Source organism: Dendrobates tinctorius, unplaced genomic scaffold (assembly GCF_039654945.1).
Source record: "Dendrobates tinctorius isolate UK_male_01 unplaced genomic scaffold, ASM3965494v1 ptg000134l, whole genome shotgun sequence".
Taxonomy (NCBI): domain Eukaryota; kingdom Metazoa; phylum Chordata; class Amphibia; order Anura; family Dendrobatidae; genus Dendrobates; species Dendrobates tinctorius.
In genome coordinates, this window is record NW_027361802.1 from 10,755,147 (window position 1) to 10,774,875 (window position 19,729).

Here is a 19,729-nt window from a genome sequence, read left to right on the forward strand (position 1 = left end):
CCGAATATGTCTGAATGGGTTAAGGGATGACCAGCCTTCAAAGTATGGAGGAATTGTCCGCTGATGTTAATGATTCAATGGAGAAATATCTGCAGGTTTGGAGTCCTTGGATTTTGTATATGGACTCTCAGTTACTCTTTTCTAAGCCATAAGGAAGATAGATCGAACGATACGGGTTAGATGGACGTCATTATGGGGTGCAAGTTGCCCCCTTTTATATCAGACTTCATGGTTCCTTCCCCCTCCCCCCCTTTTTTCTTTCTCTCTCCTCTCCTCCCCTTCCCCCTTATTCCTCTTATTCATCTCATTCTTTCCCTCCGTGTTTACACCATTATTATTTAGAGTGACCTCTTGTTTGTGTCACTCCTTTTCGGCCGATACGTCATATGTATTGTCAAAGGTCATACAGTCTCCATGGATAGGGGATTCCTACATCCGCCATGGATTTTTTTTTCTCTTTGATTTTGCTGGACTTGATTGGAAATGACTTTTGACCTGAAAACTCTATTTCGGGACTTGTTGGCTACAGGTCTTGATATACAGTTGTAAAAGATTTCTTTTTGTACTCAGTGATCGTTATGTTGTTGAATCCTTTGTTACTTGATTGTTCTAAATTTCTTTTCAATAAAAACCAGATTAAACATAACGTCTAATCTGTGTCTCCTCCCATTCAGTTTCATCCCATTGCTTCTAGCCTTTCCTTGTGCAAATGAGAATAAAGATGAGCCTTCTACAATGTGACAGTCCTTGAGATATTTGTAGACCGCTATTAAGTCTCCACTCAGTCTTCTTTTTTGTAAGCAAAATATTCCCAAATCCTATAACCGTTCCTCATAGGACATGGTTTGCAGACCAGTCACCATTCTAGTTGCTCTTCTCTGAACTTGCTCCAGTTTGTTGGTCTTTTTTTTAAAATGTGGTGCCCAAAACTGGACACAGTATTCCAGATGAAGTCTGACCAAAGAGGAGTAGAGGGCAATAATGACTTCACGTGGTCTAGAATGTATGCTTCTGTTAATACATCCCAGAATTGCATTTGCCTTTTTTGCTGCTGCTTCACAATGTCGTCTCATGTTTAGTTTATAATCTATTAGTATACCCAAGTCTTTTTCACATGTACTGTTGCTTAGCCCTATTCCTCCCATTCTGTATATGCTTTTTTCATTTTTATTGCCCAGATGTAGTACTTTGCATTTTTCCCTGTTAAAAACCATTCTGTTAGTTGCTGCCCACTGCTCCAGTTTATTTATATCTTTTTGAATCCTCTCTCTTCTCTAGTATTAGCTATCCCTCCTAACTTTGTGTCATCAGCAAATATAATCAGTGTACCTTCGATTCCTTCATCTAAATCATTGATAAAGATGTTGAACAATACAGTGCCCAGAACAGAGCCCTGTGGTACCCCACTTGAGACATTCTTCCAACTGAATGTGCAGCCATTTACAACTACTCTTTGGGTCCGATCACTAAGCCAGTTATGAATCTACCTTACAGTTGCCTTGTCCATTCCATACTTAGTCATTTTTTCAATAAGGGTGGTGTGAGATACTTTGTCAAATGCTTTGCTGAAGTCAAGATATACTATATCTACAGCATTTCACTGATCCACCCAATCAGTGATTCTGTCATAAAAGGAAATTAAGTTAGTCTGACATGACTTATTAGTTACAAACCCATGCTGACTCTGTTTAATCACTTCATTCTTATCCAGGTACTACATACATGTTGTTTAATAATTTGTTCAAAGATCTTTCCTGGTATAGAAGTCAGACTCACCGGCCTATAGTTCCCACCTTCTTCCCCTTTTTGAAGATGGGAACAACATTTGCTCTTCTCCAGTCTTCTGGGACTTCTGTTCTCCCAGAATTTTCAAAGGTTATGGAGAGTGGTTCAAAAATTTCTTCTGCAATCTTCTTAAGTACTCTGGGGTGTAATTCATCTAGACCTGGAGACTTGAATTCATTTATGTTAGCTAAGTATTCCCTCACTATTTTTCTGTTTTTAGATAGCCTGGATTTTTCTATTTCTTTAATAGGACAGTGAAGATCAATTGATGTTACATTTCCTTTCTGAGAGAAAACAGATGCAAAATAGGAATTTAAGTTCGGCCTTCTCAACATCCTTTCTTACCATTTCATCATTTTCATCTTGTAAAAATCCTATAGCATCTTTGACTTTTCTTTTACTTTTGACATATCCCCAAAATCCTTTTTCATTGCTTTTGACATCGCCTGCAATTCATTGTCCGCTTTAGCTAATATGTTGTGTCCCCTGCAGGTAGCATTATATTCTTCTTTAGATATGCCTCCCTCTTTCCATTTGATAAACATTTCTTTCTTCCTTTTTAGCATGCGTTTAAATTCTGTCTTCATCCATCCTGGTTTCCTTAAATGCTTCCTATTCTTCCTTCTTTTCGGAATTGTTAATGATTATGCTTTGAGAATCTCACTTTTCAAAATCTCCCATCCTTCCTGACAGCCCCTCTGCCTTTGGATCGGAGACCCCGCGGCATGACGCGTGGTTCCGATCGCTGCCATGGAGACCTGATGTCATCATAATGACATCCGGGTCGCCAGACCTGAGACTTCCTGTCATGCGCACTGATGATCACGAAGTATCTCAGAGTGTGAAATCCATTTAGCGCTGACAGCTTCTATAGCATGCAGATGTGCATGCTACAGAAGCGATCATCCTGCACAAAATGAGTGTCCCATAGTGGGATAAAGTGTAAAAGTAAGAATGAAATAAAGACAAAAATGTAAATATATTAAAAATAAATATTTATTTTTTTAATCATTTAAGGCTGTGTGCCCACGATGCGATTTTTAAGCGTTTTTGCCGCGATTTTCGGCATGAAAACGCGGCGAAAACGTTTAAAAATCGTGTACAGAATGCACCCCATGCATTCCTATGGCATTCCGCACATGCTGTGCTAATGCTGCGCTTTTTTCAGCGGCGGAACCGCATCACGGAAAAAATCGCAGCATGATCATTCTTTTGTGCGGAATCGCAAAGAATTGCCGCGATTCCGCACCCATAGGAATGCATGAGAATCGCTTACTTCCTGCATGTAGCTATGCCCACCATGCGGGAAGTTAAGCGTCTCATGTGCGGTTGGTACCCACGGGGTGGAGGAGAGGAGACTGTCCTCCAGGCCCTGGGTACCATACCCCTGTAGAAAAAAGAATAAAAAATAAAAAATCGGGTTATATTTACCTTCCGACGTCCCGCGTTGCATTCCCGGGCCTCACCGTTCCCAGTAATGCCTTGCGGCAAGGTCCTGTGATGACGTAGTCTCGCGTGACTCTAGTGGTCTCGCGAGATCACTATAGTAACGCGAGACCAACATCCTCACAGCTCTCGCAAGGCGTTACTTGGAACGCTGAGGCCCGGGATGGCAATGCGGGACGTCGGAAGGTAAATATACCCCGATTTTTTTATTTTTTTATCATTTTTAACGTTTTATCTTTTACTATTGAGGCCGCATAGGCGGCCTCAATAGTAAAAAGCTGGTCACACTTGTCAAACACTATGTTTGACGAGTGTGACCAACCTGTCAATCACTTTCCAAGCGATGCTTCAAATCGCTTGGAAAGTGCTTGAGAAAATTGCCGCAAAATCGCGAACAGAATCGCGGTGAAATTGCGCGGAAAAAAACGCGCAATTTCTGGGAAGGAGTCCGGTTTTCATTGTGCGTTTTAAAACGCTACGTGGGCCCATAGCCTAAATCAATATTTGAATAAAAAAATCTAAACAATAAAAGTACACATATTTAGTATTGCTGCATCTATAACGACTAGTTAACCCCTTTAGTGAGCACCATTAAAAAAAGGCAAAAAAAAATGCTTTATCATACTGCCAAATAAAAAGTGGAATAACACGCGTTCAAAAAGATCGATATAAATAAACTTGGTACCTCTGAAAACGTCATCTTTTTCCGCAAAAAACAAGCCGCCATATAGCTCCATCACCGGAAAAATAAAAAAGTTATAGCTCTAAGAATAAGGCTACGTTCACACGTACCAGAACTCATGCGGAAATTTCCGCGAGAATTCCGGAATTCCATTCCGCGGGAAAATCGCATTTTAAATTCCCGCGATTATCCCGCGGAAAAACTAGCATTTTGCAAGCGTATTTAGCTTGCAAAATGCTAGCGTTTTCCAAGCGATCTGTAGCATCGCTTGGAGAACTGATTGACAGGTTGGTCACACTCGTCAAACATAGTGTTTGACAAGTGTGACCAACTTTTTACTACTGAGGCCGCCTATGCAGCATCAGTAGTAAAAGATAAAATGTAAAAAAAAATAAAAAATGGTGTATTCTTACCTTCTGATGTCCCGCGCAGCCGTTCCCAGTAATCCTTTGCGAAAATGCCCGCGATGACGTCTGTTCTCGCGGGATCGCGACGTCTCGCGAATGACCGCGAGACTTTGCGATCCCGCGAGAACGGACGACATCGCGGGCATTTTCGCAAAGGATTACTGGGAACGAGAGCGTGGAGAGAAGCGGGAAGGCTGCGCGGGACGCCGGAAGGTAAGAATAACAATATTTTTTATTTTAAATTCTATTTTTTACAGGGATATGGTACCCACAGCCCGGAGGACAGTCTCCTCTCCTCCGGCCCGTGGGTACCATCCGCAATTGTTCTGCTTACTTTCCGCATGGTGTGCACAGCCACATGCGGGAAGTAAGCGGAACAATGCATTCCTATGGGTGCGGGATCGCCGCGATTCCGCAAAATTAATGAGCATGCTGCGGTTTTTACCGCGGCGAAATCGCTTCGCGATAAAAACCGTAGCATTAACACAGCATTGCGGAATCCCATAGGAATGCATGGGATGCTTATTTTTCGCGGCAAAATCGTGCGGTTAAAACCGCCGCGGAAACGCGAAAAAACGCCACGTGTGAACTCAGCCTAAAGCGATACAAAAATAATTATATTTTATATAAAATAGCTTTTATTGTATAAAAGCGCCAGAACATAATAAAATTATATAAGAGAGGTATCGTTGTCGTCATACTGACCCCAAGAATAAAACTGCTTTTTTCAATTTTACCACACGCGGAACGGTATAAACGCCCCCCAAAAGAAATTCATGAATTGCTGGTTTTTGTTAATTCTGCCTCCCACAAATCGGAATAAAAAGCGATTAAAAAATGTCATGTGCCCGAAAATTGGTACCAAAAAAAGTCATCTCATCTTGCAAGAAACAAGACCTCACATGACTCTGTGGACCGAAATATGGAAAAATTATTGCTCTCTGGTGATGCAAAAAAATGTTTTTGCAATAAAAAGCACCTTTTAGTGTGTGACAGCTGCCAGACATAAAAACCCGCTATAAATAGTAAATCAAGCCCCCCCGTTATCACCCCTTAGTTAGGGAAAAGTACCGTATTTTTCGCTTTGTAAGACACACTTTTTTTCCCCCCAAATTTGGGGGGAAAATAGGGGTGCGTCTTACAATGCAAATGTACCTTTTATTGTGCCACAGCGCTGGGTCCCTCGGGTGCTGCCGCCGCTGCGCTGGGTCCCTCGGGTGCTGCCGCCGCTGCGCTGGGTCCCTCGGGTGCTGCCGCCGCTGCGCTGGGTCCCTCGGGTGCTGCCGCCGCTGCGCTGGGTCCCTCGGGTGCTGCCGCCGCTGCGCTGTGTCCCCCGGTGCCTGCCGCCGCCGGGCTCTGTCGTTCCATCCATGCCTGTGCGGTGGATTGCTTCCTGGAAAATGGCCGCCGCGAAAGCGCAGATGGAGATCTCGGCATTGAAATCTCGGGAGATGAGATTTCAGCGCTGAAATCTCATCTCTCCCGAGAGTACAGTGCCGAGATCTCCATCTGCGCTTGCGCGGCGGCCATTTTCCAAGAAGCAATCCACCGCACAGGCATGGATGGAACGGCAGAGCCCCCCACGCAGCACGGGACAGAGCCCGGCGGCGGCAGGCACCGGGGAACACAGCGCAGTGGCGGCAGCTCCCGAGGGACTCAGCGTGGCGGCAGCACCAGGTACAGAGTGGGCGACAGCACCCCGGGAGGCAGAGTGGGCGACAGCACCCCGGGGACAGAGTGGGCGACAGCACCCCGGGGACAGAGTGGGCGACAGTACCAGGGGACAGAGTGGTAAGCAATAAGACGCCTGGATTATAAGAAGCACCACCATTAAAAAAAAGTTTTTTCCTATTTTTCTCCTCAAAATTTGGGGTGCGTCTTATAATCCGGAGCGTCTTATAAAGCGAAAAATACAGTAATAAAATTTATTTATTTCTATTTTCCCATTAGGGTTGGGGCTAAATTTAGAATTAGTGTTAGGGTTCCATTAAGCCTGAATTAAATAGAATAAGCGCCCTAGAAATCTCATGGATGGCACGCATGCAGACTTGTAAGATGATATTTTTGCCAAAAATTTTATACATTTTAAGATGTATCCCACTACCCATACCTAGAAAATTGCTGGATGAGATCCAGTCCCTGCTACTCCGCTTCATTTGGGGTGGTAAAAAATCTTAATTTCAGAGTTCTTTGCTATTTTATAAGACGGGAGAGGGAGGTTTGGGACTGCCTAATATCCATCTTTTTTATAAGTCATGCCTGATTGATGCCCTTAAAGATTGGTGGGATACTACATCCAAAAACTCTTGGGTGCAAATAGAAAAATCCAACACCAAACTCCACTCTACTAGACTAATGATGGAGGCGGAGTTCTTACACCCGGGATCACAGTCTTGCTTGCTTCCCGTGATGGAACACGCCCTCAAAATGTGGAAAGAGTTGATCTCTAGAAAGCTTATACACATCCAATTGAAATATGTCTCATTTAAAAGCTTTGATTTGGTGGTCCCTTTTTCCCAATTCCATCGCTGGGATGATTATGGTGTGCCTAATTTGCAAGCCATACTTTCAGGAGTCTTCCTCAAAACTTTTGAGGATCTAAGATCATCATACCGACTCCCTGGTAATTTTTATTTCTCCTATGTCCAATTGAAAAGTTTCCTATCTACTCATCCAGCAATTTTTTCCCAAGTAGCCCCGTCTTCAATCCAACATTTTATCCTGGGGAAAAAAGGATTTTCTAGAGGGGTCTCAGTCGCCTATAATTATCTTAACTCTCCCACAAATGATAAGCTTCAATACATGGTCAAATGGGAAAATGACCTAGGCACTTCCTTTACCCAAGAACAATGGTAATTATATCCTGGCCCCTTAAAAGCTCATCGTGTATTAACCACATGGAAATTGCAAAAATAATTCAACTTCGCTGGTACCTCCCCCCTAATCGTATAGCCCATTTCTCGTTCGCCTTATTGGGGGACACAGAGACCTTGGGTGTATGCTGCTGCCACTAGGAGGCTGACACTATGCACAAAAAAAGTTAGCTCCTCCTCCGCAGTGTACACCCCACCGACCGGCAGAGAATTCCTCAGTTTAGCTTAGTGTCAGTAGGAGGTGGACACGGGTCTTTTATTAGACCCATATCTACCTCGTCGTGCGTCGTTCCTTTTAAGGTTCTACGGAGGGATACAGAGTGAAAAGTCACATCTGTACTCCCATATGGAGTCTGCAAGTACGGCGTGTACGGCCACCCCGTATCCTTGCAGTTCTCCGCGGCAGGACCAGCCAGACGGACGCCGACACCAAGACGTGCCAGCGACTCCAGGGGTCCTTGTCGCCAGTCTCCCTCCCACTCGCCTACCAGAGCCTGTCGGTTGGATGAGACGCAAAGACTTCTTCAGACAGGTAATGGATCGTGGATGGGTGAGTATTAGGCCCCGGCTTCATATTTATTTTCCTGGCTGCCCATTCCCGACGGTCACCTCTTCAATGGCACAGGGGACCCCGGTTGTAGGCGCTGCGGTCGCTCGCTGTCGCCACAAGGCTATAGGCAGCTCAATGTTGCCGGGCATCCCCCCCCCCCCTTTCTGGGGACAGGGAGCACAGGGTTTTTTTTTTTTTCCCTATTGGGAGCGACTTGCGTCTGCGGCGTCCCTCTTTTTCGGACCTCCGCGCCGACCCCCTGCTGACAGGCGGCCGCCGCAACTAATTTAGGCCCCGGCTTCAGTTCGGGCCTACCGCTGCGTCGCGGCCACGCCCCCCGCCCCTTTCTTCTAAGCGGGCTTCTCTCCCGCTCTTCCCAGGCCCTCCCACCGCCTGTCCTTCACCTGCCCAGCCTGTCATTGGCTAGAGGGCGGTGAATCATTAACCCTGCGTGGTGCTCCGCCCTTCCTCCCCCCGAGTCAGGGGAAGCGCTTTCGGACAGGCCTCCTAAGGCGCGCTTTTTCTCAGGACGGCGCCATTTTCCCAGCCTGTTAGCCGGGCACCAACTCCTCACTGGACATCATCTTCTCCAGCTGGTTTTTTGTCAGGAGGGCTGTCGGCCGGATTTCGCTCTGACCTGCATCCACTGACAGGTCGCAGAGCATCGCTTCTGGGGACACCGGACCGTGAGTAGCTCTGCACTGCAGACTACCCTTCTCCGCCCTCTGTCCCCCAACCTTCCGGCATTACCTCAGCTTTTCACTATGTCTAAGTCTGATCGTACCCGCTCTACCGCCCCCCCCCTGCACTTTAGTCAAGTACTTTGCATGTTCTTCGTGCAATCGCAAACTTCCCTCAGGCCAGTCCACTCCCCTCTGCCTGGATTGTAGCAATCCAATTCAGCCTGACGCCGTCCAGGAGCCATCTTCGGCCCCAGGTGAGAGTGAGCCCCCCATGCCTGGCTGGTCCTCCTCGCTATCTCAATCAGTGGCAGACCTCACCAGGGTGTCTCAGTCCCTGGTGGCCGTTCTTGATAAGTTGCCCCTGGACTCTTCAGCAGGGCCAAGCAGGTCCCAAATTGTTCCATCTGAATCAGCCAGCGGTAGTCGCAAAAGACCCAGGCAAGATTCCCAGCCGGAATCCTCTCCTAGTCCCATCTCACCGCATAGCCCTTCTCACCAGCCTCCCTCTCGGGCCTCCTCTCCCGAGTCAGGGGAAGCGCTTTCGGACAGGTCATCTGAGGGGATTTTAGAGCTGGATTCAGACCAGGATGCAAGCATGAAGGTCACAGTGCAGGACCTCATTGCTGCGATCCATCATACCTTCGATATTGCTGACTCCCCTGCGAAATCCTCAGATCAGGAGGTTTCGTTCAGACGGGCAGAAACTCCCTCCAGGGTTTTTCCTTTCCATTCCCAGTTTGGGAAAATTTTTACCAAGGAAAGAGAGGATCCGACCAGACGCTTTCAAAGAGGAAAACGTCTTGGCATACTCTACCCATTTGCTAAAGAGCTCACGGACAACTGGTCGGCCTCTCCCTCGGTCGATCCGCCCGTGTCCAGGCTATCCAATAACACGGTTCTCCCGCTTTCAGGCGTGGCGTCCCTAAAGGATTCTAATGACAGGATTGTAGAATCCCTGGCGAAGTCTGCCTTTGAAGCGGCTTCAGCGGCGGTGTGTCCAATCTTTGCTTCATCCTGGACAGCAAAGACCATAACCACGTGGGCAGACGACCTTCGGCAGGGCATCTTAGATAAGGCGCAACCGGAGTATTTGGCCAATCTCGCCAATCAGATCTCCCATGCTGGGGACTATCTTCTCTCCGCTTCCTTGGATGCTGCATCCTGTGCAGTTCAGGCGTCAAGCAACGTTATTGCAATTCGACGTACAATTTGGCTAAAGGCATGGCAAGCGGACTTGTCTTCAAAAAAGTCCCTCACTAACCTGCCCTTTCAGGGGGTGCGCCTCTTTGGGTCCCAATTGGACTAGATTATTAAGGATGCCACCGGAGGCACGAGTTCACTCCTCCCTCAGTCCAAGCCTCGCAGACCCCCACTAAGGCGTCAGTTTCGACCCTTTCGGACTTTCCGCCGTTTCAATACGGCGGACAACTCCTCCAGCCAACAGAGACCGCAGGCTCGCCAGGAGAGAAAGAAAGTTTCCTTCAGACCCACTCCTTCCTGGCGACCCCACTCCTCCCAGGGCAGACCGTTCAGATCTAGATCTGGACGGTCTACTTCAGCATGACTATCATCGGGCACGCGAGGGGCCTTTCCAATTGGGAGGTCGACTTCTTTCCTTCAGGGACGTTTGGCTGGCCGCCGTGGAGGACGCCTGGGTCAGGGAGGTCGTATCCTCAGGATACAAGATAGAGTTCGTCTCTCTCCCACGGGATCGTTTCTTCGAATCCCGGCCTCCAAAGGATCCAGCCTTGATCCCGGGGTTCTCTACAGCTATCGCTGCTCTCCTCAGTTCCGGGGTGATTGTGCCCGTTCCCGAATCGGAGCGCTTCACGGGGTTCTACTCGAACCTGTTTGTAGTGCCGAAAAAAGACGGCGCAGTTCGACCCATCTTGGATCTCAAGCTGCTCAACAAGAGGGTCCGCCTTCGCCACTTCCGCATGGAGTCGCTTCGCTCGGTCATCGCCTCCATGGAGGAGCAGGAGTTCATGTGCTCAATAGACATCCAAGATGCCTATTTACATGTTCCAATTTTCTCCGGACATCAAAAGTTCCTGCGCTTTGCGATTCGACAGCACCACTACCAGTTTGTCGCACTGCCCTTCGGTCTTGCCACCGCTCCCAGAGTCTTCACGAAGATCATGGCTGCGTTGATGGCTTTGTTGAGAGTCAGAGGCCTCGTTCTTTTCCCGTACCTAGACGATATTCTGATCAAGGCTCCCTCATTCCAACAGGCTCACCAAAGTTTGTCAATCGTCCTGGACACTCTTTCCAATTTCGGGTGGATCGTCAACAGGAAAAAGTCCTGTCTGGTTCCTACCCAACGCCTGGTCTTTCTAGGTCTTCTGTTCGACACTCGTCGGTCAAGGGTCTTTCTCCCACAAGAAAAGATTCTCTCTCTGCAGCAGGAAGTACGATCGCTGCAGACCTCGCGATTCCCATCCCTCCGTACAGCCATGAGGGTCCTGGGAAAGATGGTCGTAGCGATAGAGGCAGTTCCCTTTGCCCAATTTCACGCCAGGCCTCTCCAGCAGGCCATTCTGTCGAAGTGGAACAGGTCGCCTCGGTCCCTGGATCGCCCTGTCCATCTTTCTTACCGGATCAAGCGGTCTCTCAACTGGTGGTTGTCGTCACCTCTCATTCTATCGGGTCGATCCTTCCTTCCCATTCACTGGCAGATAGTAACCACAGATGCCAGTCTCCTCGGTTGGGGTGCTGTGTTCCGCAACCACACTGTTCAGGGTCGATGGTCGGATCGGGAATCAGCGCTACCAATCAACGTTCTGGAGATTCGAGCGATCCATCTTGCTCTGGTCCACTGGGAAAGGCTCCTCAAGGGACTGCCGGTACGGATTCAGACAGACAACGCCACAACGGTGGCGTATGTCAACCGCCAAGGGGGAACACGGAGTGTTTCAGCCCTGGCGGAGGTGTCCAAGATTCTTCGTTGGGCGGAGGTTTCCGTTCCGACAATTTCCGCGGTTCACATTCCCGGCGTAGACAACTGGGCCGCCGATTTTCTCAGCCGCGAGGGTCTCGCGGCGGGAGAATGGTCCCTACATCCGGAAGTGTTTCATCTGTCTGCCTTCGGTGGGGAACCCCGGATGTAGACCTCATGGCGTCTCGCCTCAACAGGAAAGTCCCACAATTCGTGTCCAGGTCTCGGGACCCTCTGGCAGTGGGCGCCGACGCCCTGGCCGTTCCTTGGTCCCAGTTCGAACTTCCCTACCTGTTCCCTCCTCTGCCTCTTCTTCCCAAGCTGTTGAAGAAGATCAAGGCAGAAGGACTTCCGGTCATTCTCATCGCCCCGAATTGGCCCAGAAGGTCTTGGTTCGCGGACATTGTCAACCTTCTCGCGGACGCCCCCTGGAAGCTTCCAGACAGAACAGATCTGCTGTCTCGGGGTCCGATTTGCCACCCCAATTCTCGGCCGCTCAATTTAACGGCGTGGCTGTTGAGACCGAGGTTCTGAAACGAGCAGGATTTTCCGACCACGTAATTCAGACCATGATCCGAGCCAGAAAGCCATCATCTTCCAAGATTTACTACCGTACTTGGAAGGCCTATTTCACTTGGTGTGAGACCAATGACGTCGCGCCCATGTCCTTTTCGCTCCCTTCAGTCCTAGCGTTTCTTCAGGCAGGATTGGATGCGGGGCTTGCCCTCAGTTCCCTGAAGGGTCAAGTTTCGGTGCTGTCCATTCTGTTTCAGAAAACGTTGGCTTCCCGTCCTCAGGTTAAGACCTTTCTTCAGGGCGTGGCTCACACGGTCCCGCCGTACCGGGCGCCCGTGGATCCATGGGATCTTAATCTGGTTCTTGAGGTTCTGCAAGGTCCGCCCTTTGAACCCCTCAGGGATATTTCCCTTTCTCTCCTTTCTTGGAAGGTAGCCTTTCTGGTGGCCATCACCTCCGTCCGGCGCGTGTCGGAATTGGCAGCTCTTTCGTGCCGCTCTCCCTTTCTGGTTCTCCACCAGGATAAGGTAGTTCTGCGGCCTCCGCCCTCGTTTCTTCCGAAGGTTGTGTCCTCGTTTCACCTCAACGAGGATATCGTGCTACCGTCCCTTTGTCCGAATCCAACTCATCCCCGAGAGCGGTCCTTGAACAAGCTGGACCTGGTTAGGGCGGTAAGAGTCTATCTGTCTAGGACGACTTCCCTGCGAAAGACAGAGTCTCTTTTCATTATCCCTGATGGAGCGCGGAAAGGTCACCCGGCGTCAAAAGCCACCATTGCTCGCTGGATCAGATCGGCTATCCTGGAAGCCTACCGTGTTAAGCGTCGCGGAGCCCCTCCGAGTATCAGGGCCCACTCTACTCGAGCAGTGGGTGCCTCCTGGGCGGTGCGCCACAGAGCTTCCGCACTGCAGCTTTGCAAAGCTGCAACATGGTCATCGGTTCACACGTTTGTGAAATTCTACAGAGTCCACACCTACGCTTCGGCGGACTCCAGCCTAGGTAGACGGATTCTGCAGGCAGCGGTGGTGAGTCCGCTGGCCTGATGGAAGTTTGTTTCCCACCCCAGGGACTGCTTTGGGACGTCCCAAGGTCTCTGTGTCCCCCAATAAGGCGAACGAGAAAACAGGATTTTTGGGTTGCTTACCGTAAAATCTGTTTCTCGGAGCCTTCATTGGGGGACACAGCACCCTCCCATGTTTTACAGCTCCTGTTCTTACTTTGGTTGAATGGTTACAGTTGAGTTGTTTATGTTGTCAACCTATTCTGTTACTTCTCCTACTGCTTTCTCACTAACTGAGGAATTCTCTGCCGGTCGGTGGGGTGTACACTGCGGAGGAGGAGCTAACTTTTTTTGTGCATAGTGTCAGCCTCCTAGTGGCAGCAGCATACACCCAAGGTCTCTGTGTCCCCTAATGAAGGCTCCGAGAAACAGATTTTACGGTAAGCAACCCAAAAATCCTGTTTTCTTTCAAGGAAATTCCCCTCTTTGTTGAAAAAACTGTGGCGAAATAGGCACGCTTTTACTCTCTTGGTGGTCTTGTTGTAAATTAAAACCCTTTTGGGATGATATATTTCAGATACTATCAGCTTGTACTGGATGCGCAGTTCCAATGAGCCCTGCATTAGCTTTATTAAACATAGGCATCACTGATCTTCCTTATGCTAATAGATGTCTCTGTTCTTTTGTACTTACTGCCGCAAGACAAGCCCTCGCCTCCAATTGGAAATCACAATCAATCCCATCACTGGATGACATTTGGCGGAGAATGGACTCATTCTATTCACATGAACTAATTCTATCATGGGACATTTCTAAAAAGGATAAAACTCAACAAAGATGGAGCGCGTGGCCTGACGTAAAAAAATTATTCTGTATTTAACAAATCTATGTATAGCAAGTACACCTTCCACCATTGAGGGAAACGATCTGATAGTCTGTGGAGTTTTGAATTAGCCAATTTACTTGGTGGATTCCTATAGATTTTTACACTTGGAGAGTATACCTATATATATATATATATATATATATATATATATATATATATATATATATATATATATATATATATATATATATATATATATATAATTTTTTTTTTTTTTTTTTTTCCCCTTTGTTAACTTACTGTTTTGATGTCCCTGTTCTTTCCCTTACCCCAGCCGAGAGGAAAGTTTCAACATTTTCAGTTTATCCTCTCTCATTCCCTGGTTCATTACTTCAGTGTATTTTTTTTTTATATTATTTTTCAATGTATCAATACTGTACGCTTTATTGTACTTATGATGAACCTGTTTATCTACCCCCCCCCCTTTGTTATACCTGTTATTTTCAAAAATCCTTAATAAAAAACTATTGAATAAAAAAAAGAATTAGTGTTAGGGGTGTGTTGGGGTTAGGTTTGTGGTTAGGGTTATAGTTACAGTTGGGATGGAGTTAGAATTGGGGGGTTTCCACTGTTTAGGCACATCAGGGGCTCTCTTAACCCGGCATGCGTCTGATCTCAATTCCAGCCAATTCTGCGTTGAAAAAGTCAAACGGTGCTTCTTCCCTTCCAAGCTCTGCCATGTGTCCAAACAGTGGTTTACCGGCATATATTGGGTATCTGCATACTCAGGACAAATTGCACAATAACTTTTGGGGGTTCAATTTCTCCTGTTACCCCTGGGAAAATAAAAAATTGGGGGCGAAAAGATCTTTTTTTGTGAAAAAATGTTTTTTTTTTAATTTTTACGACTCTACATTATAAACTTCTGTGAAGCACTTGGGGGTTCAAAGTGCTCACCACACATCTAGATAAGTTCCTTAGTGGGTCTTCTTTCCAAAATGGTGTCACTTGTGGGGGGCTTCCACTGTTTAGGCACATCAGGGGCTCTCCAAATGCGACAGGGCGTCCAATCTCAATTCTAGCCAATTTTGCATTGAAAAGTCAAATGATGCTCCTTCCCTTCCGAGCTCTGTCATGCGCACAAACAGTGGTTTACCTGCATATATGGGGTATTAGCGTACTCAGGACACATTGTACAACAACTTTTGTGGTTCAATTTCTCCTGTTACCCTTGGTAAAGTAAAACAAATTGGATCTGAAGTAAATTTTTTATGGAAAAAAGTTAAATGTTTATTTAAAACAATCCAAAAATTCCTGTGACGCACCAGAGGGGTTAATAAACTTTTTGAATGTGATTTTGAGTACATTGAGGGGTGCAGTGTTCATAGTTTTTATAATGTTGTCACTTTTGGGTATTTTCTATCACATAGACCCCTCAAAGTGACTTCAAATGTGATGTGGTCCCTAAAAAAAAAAAAAAAAATGGTGTTGTAAAAATGAGAAATCGATGTTTAACTTTTAACCCTTATAACTTCCTAACAAAAAAAATTTTGATTCCAAAATTGTTCTGATGCAAAGTAGACATATGAGAGATTTTATTTATTAACTATTTTGTGTGATATTCCTCTGTTTTAAGGGCATGAAAATTCAAAGTAGGAAAATTGCGAAATTTTGAAAATTTTCACCACATTTCCGTTTAATTCACAATTAAACGCAAGTCATATCAAAGAAATTTTACCACTGTCATGATGAAGTACAAGTTGTCACGAGAAAGCAGTGTCAGAATCACGTGGATCCATGCAAGCGTTCCAGAGTTAGGCTGGCTTCACATTTGCATTTGGAGGCGCAGTGGGCGCTCGCCGTGAAGCTCCGCCCCCTGCCGCGCCTCCTCCGCTCAGCTCCAAAAGGACGCATGCGGCGGCAAAAGCATACCTGTGCACGGCCTGCATACCCAATGCTAGAGATAGGGTATGCAGCGGCATGCGCTCCTAGGCGGAGCTGACCGGATGAGGCGCGGCAGGGGGCGGAGCTTCACGGCGAGTGTCCGCTGCGCCTCCAAATGCAAATGTGAAACTAGCCTTATTACCTCATAGAGGGAAAGTGGTCATAATTGTAAAAATTGGCCTCGTCATTAACATTCAAGCCACCCTTGGGGGTAAAGGCGTTAAAATACTTATCCACCCCAATGTCCCCCAGAAGAGCCCAATTGCCATGCACTGATAAGGCATGAAACTCTGAGTTATGGCAGAGCAGAATCCCAGACCTTTCACGTCCCCCCCTTGCAGTGAAAGTGCAAGAACTAGTTCTTTCCACTAGCCCTGTGTTGCCAGATTGTTCAATAAGTGTTGACGAACCATAACATCCTTAGAGAGGTTACTGTTCATCCCCCCCTTAGTAAACAATGCTGCAGTCCTGGGTTTGTGCACAAGATATCAAGCTTTCACAGGAAGAGGGGCTGTTGTATGAACCTGCTCTGCACATTGGGATCCAACAACCCGGAATTTCAGACCAGACTTTTGCTAGAAAGTTAGGCTTCTTTTGGGGTAGTATTCTACAAACTTCTTTAAGTAACTTATATTTAGAAAACTCCCCAGTCTATTGGTGCCCGCGCTTGTATTAAATAAAGAGGGCAGCCCCAGTCTGGTATTAAGTATTTTAAACAAAACTTTTCACCAAATTTTTCATATTCACCTAGACACATGATGTATTAGGGGCTGGAGAGTAGATTAAAACATCTTTGTTTTTATATGAATTTTGCATCTGCCTTGTGGGGATATTGGCAATTTAAAATATTTAGCACTTAAAGGGAATGTTTCAGCAGGTTTTTGCTGCCTTATCTGAGTGCAGTGTAATGTAGGCAAATAGAAGCTTAATCTAACCATGTGTCTCATATATTACTTGGTCCAGCAGTTCTGATACCTTCAGCAACCAGCTAGTTACAGGAATGATAAGCTACTGGTGCTAAAACAATCATTGTAAGCAAACAAAACCCCTCACTGAAATCTTTGTTTTAACCCCTACCTCCTAGTGGTACACCCACAGTCTAGTGGAGGACAGCATTGAATTTGTTGGTGGAGCTGCTGGAGCTCCACCAATATAAAATAACTTTTTCTTTCTGATACATTTACTAGGCCTCATAATTAAAAATGTTACAGACAAATGATATGATGGCTTGTTCTGGTCCCTGCTCATTACATTAGTGCCATTTGACATGTTCTGATCTTGACATGTTCTGATCTTTCAGGATTCATGTAAAACCAAAGAAGAATTTTTGGAGAAACTAAAGCAAGGAAATGAAAGATACAAGCAAGATGTTGAAAGATACTATGTTAAGAAGCGTCACCTTGATAAAATAGAGATGCTGGAAAGGAAACGCCCTTGGGTGGTAAGTTTACTTTTTACCCTTCGCCACGACAGCACCCACTGGAGGTATCTGATCCACCCCATCTGGAACAGGAAACCCTACAGGAAGATAAAAGGGGCGGTCCGCCTTTCCTCCTCAGTTTTGGTTTCCTGTTCCCAGGGAACCTCAGGACTAATCCTTCAGGAAGACGTACCTGGATTTGCACACCGCCTGCGCAGTGTCCATGTGAACGGCAGGGGCTGCGATCTGGAAGCAGCGTCGGGGGAGACTCCGTTAGACGGCTCCCCCCTCGTCTGATGGCTGAGAGGTGATGACCGGGTCCGGGAGGGGTCACCCGGTCTCACCTAGGAGCGCGCCAGGGGCACCAAACGCAGGAGCCGCCGCTGCAGGGAGCGGTAAGTGCGCCAGTGGCGCGAAGGAAAAAAAAAAAAGAGAGCAGCGGTGGCGGCAGCGTGGGGAGAAGCGCGGGCCGCATACAGGAGCGGTAGCCGGCCGGCGCAGAGCCTCCTGAGCCCCGGAAGTAATGAATGAACTTCCGGGGCAGGATGGCTGAGGAGCGCAACGGCGCATGTGCGGGAACCCGGGGAGGAGGAGCGACTTCCGGGGGCAGAAAAAAAAAAAAGGAGGGAGCAATCTATTTAAACAAGCGCCGCAGCTGAGCTGCAGGAACCATGTCGTCCCCAACAGAAGTGCACGCTCCAGCAGGAGACTCTGCGGGGGGCAGCTCTTCCATGGACCGCACCACCAGGACAGACACCGCCCACAGGAGCGACGTGGGAGAGTCAAGACCTAGGACGGGATCTCAGCCATCTGATCCGGTAATATAAAGCTTCACTGGGTGAGTGTGCAATGTATATACTCTGCCTACTAAGCTGACCCCTCTCTCCTTTCGCCATGTCTCCCCTCTCCAGGTGAAGAAAAAACAAAAATCCAAGCATAAAGAATGCGCTTTATGCGCTGAACCTCTCCCTGACTCCTACCCCAAAAAGCTCTGTAAACAGTGCCCCAGAGAGACTAGGCAAGGGTCGGCAGTATCCTCAAAGGACATTCGAGCCTTAATTAGGGAGGAAATACAGGCTATCACCCGTGCCAGTACTCCCTCAGAGGCTAGGAGCAAAAAACAGGTGACCCTCAGCTCAGAGTCAGGAAGAACAGGGGTTAATCTCCGATTCCTCACTCACATCCTCGTCATAATCATCAGACATGGAGGGACGGTCATGTTTTCCCCTGGATAGTGTGGATTACCTAGTCAAATCCGTGAGGAACACTATGGGGTGTGAGGAAGCAAGGGGTGCCCAAACCGCACAAGAAATAATGTTTGCGGGGTTGGCAGAAAAGAAAAGGAGAGCGTTCCCCGTAATACCGGCAGTTAAGGCCCTAATAAAGAGAGAGTGGGAAAAACACGATCAAAGAAGTTTTCTCCCATCGGCCTCAAAGAGAAAATATCCATTTAGCGATGATGAGCTATTAAAATGGACCAAAGTGCCAAATGTTGATGCTGTTGTAGCCTCTACCTCGAATCAGTCTACTATTCCGGTAGAGGACGCAGGCTTGTTGGCAGACCCGCTAGACCGTAAGGCGGAGTCATCATTGAAAAGGTCTTGGGAGTCTACCACGGGAATTTTTAAGCCAGCAGTAGCCAGCACATGCACCGCCAGATCTATGCTTGTATGGTTGGACCAATTAGATCAAAAAATCGAGCAGAAAGTGTCGAGAGAAAAACTACGGGCCGCTATTCCACTAATCAGAGGGGCAGTAGCCTTCATGGCCGATGCATCGGCAGACACTCTGAGGCTGGCAGCGAGATCGGCGGCTCTTGTAAACAACGCCAGGCGGGCACTGTGGATGAAGAGCTGGAAGGGGGACACGCAATCAAAATCTAAGATTTGCGCAACCCCGTGCGAGGGTGAGTTTCTCTTTGGGAAAGCCCTAGACGACATACTCGCCAAAGCAAAAGAAAGGAAGAAGGCCTTCCCTGATTCTTCTATCCCTTTCTACAGGAGAACCTTTAAAAGGCGACCGTTTGGAAGATGGAGACAAGCGGATAGATCAAATAGATGGCCCACAAAGGAGGAAAAGCAAAAGGGTAGCATGTTCAGGGGTTCAACATTCCGGAAGGAAAATAAATATTAAAGAATTAGACCCACCAGTAGGGGGTAGATTAAAATTTTTGTGTTCAAAATGGGAACAAATAACTTTGAGCCCATGGATTCTAAGTATTATTAAATGAAAATAGAATTCCTTCAAACCCCTTATGATTTCTTTATCATAACCCGCCTAAACTCTATAGTTCAACAAAAGGCCCTCGAAGAAGAAATTCGGAGCCTACTATCCAAGGGGGTTTTAGTAGAGGTCCCAGAGGGACAGGAAGGTAGAGGATTCTACTCTCTTTTATTTTTAATTTCCAAACCAGATGGTACGTTTAAGACAATTATAAATTTAAGGAAGCTTAATACGTTTATAAAAAATTATAAGTTTAAGATGGAATCAATCAGATCCACCATAAAGCTTCTCTTTCCAAACTGTGTAATGGCGGGGATTGACTTGAAGGATGCTTACTATCATCTTCCTATTCATGATAGATACCAAAAGTACCTAAGGGTCGCGGTGGAATTCGAAGGCAAGATCCGTCATTTTCAGTATACAGCCATGCCCTTCGGCC

At 47.2% G+C, this 19,729-nt stretch overlaps 1 protein-coding gene across 4 annotated transcripts in view; it reads left to right on the forward strand.

Moving 5' to 3' along the window:
* The window catches only part of SMC5 (structural maintenance of chromosomes 5), a 344,009-nt gene that overhangs the window by 54,134 nt on the left and 270,146 nt on the right, over positions 1–19,729 (forward strand). For 2 of the 4 annotated variants that reach the window (XM_073543723.1, XM_073543724.1), the window contains exon 6: positions 16,948–17,088. The exons of the other annotated variants lie outside the window; for them this stretch is intronic. In XM_073543723.1, coding sequence (XP_073399824.1) covers positions 16,948–17,088 — 141 coding nt within the window. The remainder of the gene's footprint in view (positions 1–16,947; positions 17,089–19,729) is intronic. 4 annotated transcript variants of the gene reach the window in all.